Genomic DNA, 9,521 nt, shown 5'->3' with positions numbered 1-9,521 from the left:
GGAGCTGCCTTTGCTAGCCCTGTATCAAAACAAGGCTAGCAAAGGGTTAAGACATCCTGGCACAGACATGCTATGATTTTCAAGCACAGGTTTGGAACAAAAAAGCTCATAAGCCCATTTCCCCTCCATGATTTCCTCTTTCATTAATGGTACTTGGCCTATGCATCCATCTCTAGTTCAGTATAGTTATGCCACTCATATATGGGCTGAATAGGTACTTTTCCCCTTTTTCCTAGGGCATTTCCTTGGCAAGTGGTAGTAGAGAAAAAGTAGGAGATGAGAGAAAGAATAAGAGTTCCAGTGAGTATCTGTAGTCACTGTTGAGATGAAGGGAGGGCTATGGAGCTACATCTAAGGAATGGAAAAGCAAACTAGCCTTAAGATTGACCTGGGGCATGTCTGACCATGAGGCTGATTCCTTATAATTCCTCCACAAACTAGGGACTTTATCACACAGGGGAAATTGGGCAAAATCAAGGGTTTAAACAACAGTTATCCCTTTGCAATTAAGATTTTCAGTTGACCTCGCTCTTGAAGAGGTAATAAAGAGGCAATAAACAGCAACAAATCATTCACAGGGAAACCCCGAAAGTGATTTGTTGCTGTTTATTGCTTCTTTATTGTCTCCTTATTGCCTCTTTAAGAGGGATGTGTGTGAAAATCGTGTTTTGCCTGGGATAATCATTTTTTAAATCTCCAATTCCATTCCAATTTTCCTCATGTGATAAAGCCCTAGGACCAGCAATCTAATACATTTCGATTTCTCCCAGGCCTCAGGTGCTTCACCCAAGGTGGCTGAGGAGGGAATCTACTAAGTTCCCCCACCAACAGATTATTTACTTACTCCTTATATATTATTCAAATAAAGTCAATGACCTTGTCTAATCTTATTGTTTCTAGAGTGAGGCATCAAGATCCTGCCATGTGTAGTTACAGGCATTAAGGGCACCATAAACAGATCCTCCTACCAAAAAAAACATCTTAACGCCTGGATTGGTCCATACTAGGGAAGGCAATCCTTCCAAGTATTTAGGTTCTGAATCATTTGAGGCTTTGTATACTAGTAGTTACACCTTGTCATTGGCTTATTACTGAACTGACAGTTGGTGCAGAGATTTCAAAATGGATGTGATATGCTTATCTCCTACTGCCTCTGTCAGCACATGTTCAGCAGCATTCCACACCACCTTCAGACTCTGGATTGGCTTGAGATGTTCCATCTAAAGAGCACTGCAGTAATCCAGCCAGGAAGGTATCAGAGCATGGAGCCCTGGTGCCATGTTGAGCCCACTCCAGAAACAGCATTAGCTGGTCATAACAAGCCCTTGCCACTGCAGTTACATGGGCTTCCAGTGCCAGGATTGGATCAAAGGGTACTTTTAGACAACATGGCAGAAGCATTAACATAGCTATTCGTTTTTCCTCCACATTGAATAAGAATTACTTAATAAATAACTGAATTCTATAAAGTAATACTGATGTACAAGTAATACCCTTTGGGGACCAGCAGGCCAGATGTGCTTGCATCTAGTAGGAAATCTTGGTAAAAATTATTTATTTTAAACAAGTGTGCAGGTGTACATCTGGCCATTAAACTGTTGGTTGATCTCATCTATTCCCCAGTTGTCATATTATCCTAAATAAAAAAAATGTAGGCAACTATAGCTATAACACTGATATTTTATTTATTACCATGGGTCCTTTTATTGCTTTACGTCTGAGCGTTGTAGTCATGGCAGAAAGTATTAATGATTTCAATTAAATGCTATTGCATTCTATCTTTCTTTTTGTAGTTATTTGGATGGAAACCAGTTTACCCTTGTTCCCAAAGAACTTTCAAACTATAAGCACTTAACTCTTATGTGAGTAACTTTCAGATAATTTCTATGCTGATATATATTTTGCTTTGCCATTAAATGCAATCAGTTCAAGAAAAAACATAGCATGTACTCAGTTTGTTAGCAATTATAGCTCCAATGCACATTTTAGAAATGATATACAATTTACTCCACTGTTCATAGCACAGTGCATTACAAAGTACAGAAACAGAAATCCCCCTTATCCACTCCAAAAGATGCAATCTCCAGCAAAATGGAACATTTTGAGTATGCTGGCTTTTGTTGGTTGTCACAGAGATGGAGTACAGTATTAGAGAGCATAAAGGCATTTAAGTGAATTCAATTACAGAAAAAAATTGCTATAGTTTGTTTGGAACAGGGTTACACAGCAGTAGATGATATTACAGTGAAAGAACAGTGAGAAACAGCAGCATCACTTATCTCTTTTAAAGGAATATTTCTAAGTGGTTTCAGCCATAACACTGCTTTGCACATTAAGCTTTAGGTGGTATCAAACTGGAAGCAAGTTTACCAGATTGCATCTGTGAAAAAATAAAATCATAATGTGTTAGTATTTTTAAAAGGTCTGTTTTCCAATTGTATTCATGTTCAAAATAAGAAATAAAACAGTTCAGGATTTTAATTTAAAAACACATGATTTTTTTTTAAATGTACACATCTTCTCTTGTGCAAAGACATTATTTGTCATTCAAGAAGCCACTTGGCCAAATGTATATTTTTGTATTAAAATAAACATAGGTCTTCTGAGAGATGTGCAAGTAACATTAAACATGATCTTTACGTAGTTCTTGTTTTATTGATTAATAATGCATGATGTTTGTGGGAAATAGGGCATTAATTCCAGGGATTACTGGGATTTTTTTCCTCTCCTCTATCTGTGTAATTGTTTTGCCTTTACTCCTATACAAGTGAAATGCATTGATATGGAACCAATGATATTTTGAACAGCACAGCAATAATACCAGATTTAAAATTACTGTAGTATTTGGGTTTTTTTTCCAGTGTCTATGGGTGTTAGATAATTTCTGGATTTATTTTTTTGTAGAGATTTAAGTAACAACCGAATCAGCACTCTTTCTAACCAGAGTTTCAGCAACATGACTCAGCTGCTTACCTTGTAAGTACTCCTATATAACAGAAATTATTGAGACAAATACAATACTGAGCAATTTTATCAATAGCCCTATCAGCTACTGTGAATTTTGGCTGTGTGACTGTATAAAGAAAACAATCTTTGAACTAGAATTCTCTGCTTACAACTATTTATTTGTGATCTTTCTATCCCTCTTAAAAGTTAATTCTTGTTAAACTTTCAGAATTCTCAGTTACAATCGTCTCAGATGTATTCCAGCGCGAACATTTGATGGCTTAAAATCACTTAGGCTGCTGTAAGTGTTCAGTTGTTTATTTGCTTATGCAAGCCGATTGACAAATAGGTTGTCTCTTCCAAGGGGCCTTACATAAGGCACAGGCTGGGGATGCTGCAGCTTTAATGTACTGTTTTTAATTATCTTTATCTTTTTAATTGCATTTTATTCCTTTAATGAGTGATGTGTTTTTAATACTATAATAGTTTGATTGTATTTTAATGCTCACTTTTTGTATATTTATAATGTCCTTTTAAATTGTGAGCCACTTTGAGTCGCAATTTTGGGGGGAAAGTGGGATACTTATCATCATTATTATCATCATCATCATCACTATCATCATCCTTTTAAAACGTGAATGGGAAAATGTCACAGTAGAAAGTCCATTACAGCCATTACTGATGGAGACATGGAATGTGGAGGAATGTTGTATGGAAACCTTTTAGTTCTTTAGTTTCAATCATGAGAGGTACAGCATTGTTATTGTCAGCTCCTGATCTATTAAAGCAATACAGTTACAAGGCAATTAGAAAGGGATGTATGTCTGCCTCAAACAGAGCATTGTAACAGGCAATTTGAGGGTTTAGCATTGCCCTAACCCAGTCCAGCTACAAGCTATACTGCTGCCACCAAATAAGTAGCAGAAAATTAAAACAAGATCTTCTTAGATTGGTAATGAAATTTTGTTTCCTCAATGTTTTAAAAAGCCAAATAAGACACTTATATGTAAGATAGCAGTATAATCAGTCTGAATATAGTATCAAAGAAGAAAAATCACATAGTAAATATCTGGGGAGATGGGAAAGAGGAATAAGAGAATAGATTTAAGTTTTGATTTTTGTTTTTGTCTTTGCTTATGTATGAATATATATTGTAAAGAATATTTCTTTTAAATAATAAAAAAGCCAAATATACTCTTGTGCATTACATCACATAAATATACATGCTTAAATTTTAAAGCCAGTGTGGTGTCGTGGTTTGAGCGTTGGACCATAACTCTGGAGACCAGTGTTCAAAACCCCACTCAGCCATGGAAGGCCACTGGGTGACCTTTGGAAAGTTGCATTATTTTCTTTATTTACTGTATTTATACCCTGCTCTTCAGCCAGAAAGGATCTCAGAGCAGTTTACAGATAGACATTGCCCTGCCCTTGGGCTTACAGTCTAAAAAGACATAACACAAAAAGATAAGGGAATGGCAGTGGGAAGGGGAATAAGTTCTGCCAGGTCACCTTCCCAGAATGCTTCTTTATCGAAGCCATGAGAGGCTTTGTGATTTGGCTCAGGTGGATCACAGGGGACCTGGGCCGTGGAGAGATTGCCCTTTTAGAGTTCATGCCATGACTTTTTAAAGGGAAAGGCTGCAGATTACAACGTGCTTTTTCCAAACTAGATTTAGTAGTTATTTTAAGAGGTTAAAAGTTCAACACAGGTATGTTTTGAGCAGAGTTTATTTTAAATAAATACATCCAGTAAATCTTGCACAATATACAAACAAAAGTAGCAGCCATGTCACAGAACATTCTCATATATATATATATATATATATATATATGCGCATTCATATATAAAATGTTAATTTGAGTGTAATGTTTTTAAATGTTTATTTATTTAATTATTTTTTTAAAAAATAACACTGTATTTAGCAATTAAATCATGCCCAGCAGTTCTGGTTGGCTGGAGATACAAATTACTTTCTGTGAATGGCTACCACTGAAAACAGAAGTTTAAACTTTCCTCCTCTCTTATCTATCATATTTAATCATTCTATTGTAAATCTCTCAATTTATTTTACTGCTGCTTGAAGGGGTGAAGAAACCCTCATGTGTTACAAGATCACACCACATGTTTACTTAATACTATGGGATTGACAATTCTTGCAGTGGGCATGCAGCATTGATAACAAGTTCCTTCCATCTCTTAAGAACAAGGGCACAAATTCTAAGTAAATTATGAAGAGATATTTCAGGATGATTTCAAGATCATAAGGACCTGTAATTGACAATAAATTATTGCATTTGCAAATTTGCTGTGCTGAATTTGATGTCATGGAATAAAGGAGTACTTCCACATCTGTTTTAATACATAAATGTTTTCCTTTCACTTAGATCCTTACATGGCAATGACATTTCTGTTGTTCCTGAAGGTGCTTTTCATGACCTTTCAGCATTATCCCATCTGTGAGTATTCAGTCCATAACAATATTTATAGCAATAGGAAGTACGTTTCTATACCACTTATCAGTGCACTTAAGCTGTTTACAAAGTGTAAGCTAATTGCCCCCAACCATCTGGGTACTCATTTTAGTGATCTCTGAAGGATGTAAACCTTTATGTTTGTTAACATAAAGCCATAGTTATGCTAATATTCTGACTGGGCCACAGCCACAGCAATATTCATCTTGCCATGACAATGTGGTAGCACCTTTTCCCCAGGAGCCTGCATGGCCTCCATCAGGTTGTCCAGAAGCAGGTATTTGTACACCAGACTTCCAGGATGGGTTCAGTCTGGTCTGCTGTGTGGGAATATAAAAGCTGCTGCAAGAATTCAGTGCATTCTGACCCGATCGTTCCCTCCCTTTATTTAGGTATAAAAATTGTTGTTAATTGGGTTATGATGGGATGATTATTGTATTTGGGTACAATTTTAGTAGTGTGAACCTAGGACATGAAATAAAGCCACTCCAAAGTCTTTTATGGGACTTTGGAGTGGAGGTGATGTGGGACATCCTATTTTGGAGGGTTGGGGCCTGCCTTTTCCTAGATGACAAGGGAGCCATCCAGCGGATCTTAAAATGTATTTATAACATTTCAAGTTTATATTTACAGCCCTTAATTACTGAGCATGACAGCCCCGCAAACATACCATTTCAACCTGGCAGCTCTTCAACAGAAGGGCTTCTGTGACACTACAGACTGGGGACACAGGGAAATGACATTTACAGCACTGTCTTGGTTATGGAGTACCTTGAGAGAGAAAAAAACACAGTTATAACAGGACCCCAAGGGGTTCCAGATGCCTGTTCTTGTTCTACCCCTGACCAGAAGCATGCTGCAGGCATCATTTTCCAGCATCTCAATATGCAATGCCTTGGAAGCCCTTTGGTTGAAACAGGTTGAAACCGTAACTATAACAACAACCGAGTTCCACTGTTGTACTTACATCTACGAAGCAAAGTATCAACCAGTGCCTTTAACTTATTCCACACACCCCTCAGTACTACAGATTGTTAGGATACTATTTTTTAAAAAAGGTTCCATTAGCTTTAATTGGGTTCTCAGAGGGTCTGTTACACTCCCCCAAGTGAGATGGTTGCTTTTTCAGTTCCCACCTTGATGACATTCGTTCTAGATGAAAATCAGCAGAACATGTTTTTTTTAAGACATTATCAGGTACAACAAAGACTTTAAAAATATTATAAACAGTGTAAACCCTATAATTTTAAGACAAAAGAAAATAATAAGAGTGAAGGGGGGGGGGAGTTGCTGAGATTTCATTCTGACCAGGCCATTATTCATTCTAAGGCTGAAGATTTTCCCCATGTTTGCTCTTCCCAACCCTGATTTTTCCCAGCAACTGTATTTCCCCTAACCTTGTTGCCCAGACCATCACATTAGTACCGTGTGGGGGGGGGGGGGGGGGGTGTTCAAAACATTGTATTTCCTTACAAATTTTCATTTAACTTTGTATAGTTAAGCCTATTACCTTTTGAGACAATGGCTTACTCCAAGGTTCCCATGGAGCTCATGTTGAACGAAACCTTCCTTTTGCTACAGTTTTTTAAAACAGTTAGAACAGTAGTAATAGCACTGGAGTATTTTTCACTACGTCTTCAAACTTTTGAAGTAGTTGCTCTCTGTTTCTGCTCTGCAGTGCCATTGGGGCAAATCCACTTCACTGTGACTGTAACATGCAATGGCTGTCTGACTGGGTCAAGTCAGAATACAAAGAACCAGGAATAGCCCGGTGTGCAGGTCCTGGGGAAATGGCTGACAAGCTGCTTCTTACCACTCCATCTAAAAAATTTACATGTCAAGGTATGTGTTTTTATTTTTGTTTTGTCTTTTTTAAATGTCACGTTCAAGTAAATGTAGGTATAGGGAGCCCCTGGTATCCATTGGGATTTGGTTCCAGGATCCCATGGATATCAAAATCTGCAGATGCTCATGTCTCATTAAATACAATGGGATAGTGAAATGGTGTCCCTTTTCTAAAATATCAAAATCAAGATTTGCTTTTTTGGAGTTTATATACTTTGAAAAATATTTTTAAGCCGTGGATAAAGATTCCATGGATATGGAAAGCCAACTGTATTTCAGGGCAGAACAGTTAATTAGAAAGATGGTTGCTTTGGATATTAATGGATCAACACACTATGCTCCCACTGCATACAGATAAAAGAACGGTATTTAGTATTTGTATCCAGTGTGTTAACATCTAGTTTCTTAGTGTTGGCAACTGGCAAAGCGTCTCCAGTTGTTTTGAGAAGGGTAAGATATTGCTGATGTATATGTTATGTTCTCTACAAATCAAGTCCATTACCCACATTGTATATTGGTAATCCCACAGTTGGCAAGAACTCTAGACTTACTGAATGTACTTGTATATTGCTCTGTTTAGCATAAGAAGCTTATAGCGTTCAGACTTTAACCTTTGTATTATTAAATTTAATTATACTTAGGACTATAATACATAATGTTTTGACCGTTGTTTCACTTGTATTTGTTTCACCTTATTAAAAACAAAAAGTGTAAACCATTCTGTCCGTTAGAATTGATGTCCTTGGGATAAGACAATTTCTCCAATAAAAATTACAGATTACTGTTTGGTATCCTGCTTTTATTTTTATCTTTAATGGTAGGACCTGTTGGTAACTATAACTGCAAGTGGTGAACTCATTATGTGTGCACATTCTTTACTTCTGCCTCGTCTTGCACACAAGTCCAGAATTAAAAATGAAAAATACTATGATCAAGGTTGGCAGTATATAAGCTTCATGCAGTTGAAAATAACATGAACAAGGAGGCTTTTCACAGTACACATTTATAAAAGAGTTATTCATTTTAATTGCCATGACAGTATCCTATGGAATTCCAAGGCATGTAGTTTAGTGAGGCACTAAACCTCTCTGGCAGAGAATTCTAAGTAACCTTCCTAAACTGCAGATCTGAGGATTGAACCATGGTAGTTAAAGTGAAGCTATAATCTGTAATGTGAATGGACCCCAGGTTAAATAATTTTCTAAGTAAAACTGCATTGTGGTTTGTTTATTGTGTTATATTTATATTCAGTTTCATTTATTTCAAAAAGTCAGTGGTCATGTGCACATTTTTTCCCTCCTTTTAGCCTCAAACAATGATGTGAGATAGGCCAAGATGAGACATGTCACTCAGTTACTTTTCTGATTCAGCTGGGGCTTGAACATGGATTTCCCAGGTCCCAGTCCATCTCTCTAACGCCTACTGCACACTGGCTCTTACAAATTATGCATTAGAAATACTGTAAATGGAGAGCATATTTGCACTGATATTTTCTTCCCAAGAATATTTGCCAGCTTCCATTTACAGTATTTCATATGAGCATGTCACATCTAATAGATTTTTATTTATTCTTTAACTTTTATCATTTCACAATTCAAACCCTGCTTCTAGAGATTCCAGGGCCTTGTGGTTTTCTTATACCAGGTAAGACTGTAAAGTGCCCCAAACTGGATTTAAGGCAAACCTTCTGACTTTCCTTACATGTTTTCAAGCAGTTTTTCCTCAATGGCATGCATGTTGTTGGTCTTTCCCCTCTTTGCTTGCATAATTTTTATAAGTATTTCTTTGTATTTCTTGGCATCCTAAATAACCCTTTGTTGTTTTACAGTTGTAAATTATTTACCCTTTTAAATGATTCTTGTTACCACAACTTAATTGTTACAATCTTGCAGCCAAGCTTTCCTACCCTACCCCTTCATTATATTGGAAGCTTTAGTGTTAGTATTGACGAATCTTCCAATTCCTTAACTACTTGCTTTCATTCTCTAAATTTGTTTATTTCCTGCTGTCTTTCCCTGCTATTTATTCCTTGACTATCACCTTCCTTTTGAACAAACAGGCATCAGCCTAGAGCCACTCATATTGCATGTTATTGTGTAAGCATAGTGGAGATGGATATAAATGCATATTTCTTTACTACCATAAGAACTGGCCAAGATAAGAATGATACTGTTGATACCATAGCCCACATTGTCATGACATTCAGTCCTTCTCTGTTGCTGCCATTCTAGTCTGTTCTCTTGTTTGCATGCCAT

General features: G+C 36.9%; 1 protein-coding gene across 1 annotated transcript in view; it reads left to right on the top strand.

The window, feature by feature from the left end:
• SLIT2 (slit guidance ligand 2) overlaps positions 1–9,521 on the top strand; it is a 264,159-nt gene that overhangs the window by 214,145 nt on the left and 40,493 nt on the right. The window contains 6 exon segments of the mRNA XM_042468592.1: positions 1,794–1,862; positions 2,905–2,976; positions 3,176–3,247; positions 5,335–5,406; positions 7,100–7,263; positions 8,088–8,096. Of these exon segments, the coding sequence (XP_042324526.1) occupies positions 1,794–1,862; positions 2,905–2,976; positions 3,176–3,247; positions 5,335–5,406; positions 7,100–7,263; positions 8,088–8,096 (458 nt within the window).

The sequence above is a fragment of the Sceloporus undulatus genome, chromosome 5, assembly GCF_019175285.1.
Source record: "Sceloporus undulatus isolate JIND9_A2432 ecotype Alabama chromosome 5, SceUnd_v1.1, whole genome shotgun sequence".
NCBI lineage: Eukaryota > Metazoa > Chordata > Lepidosauria > Squamata > Phrynosomatidae > Sceloporus > Sceloporus undulatus.
This window is presented reverse-complemented; position numbering and strand designations above follow the sequence as displayed.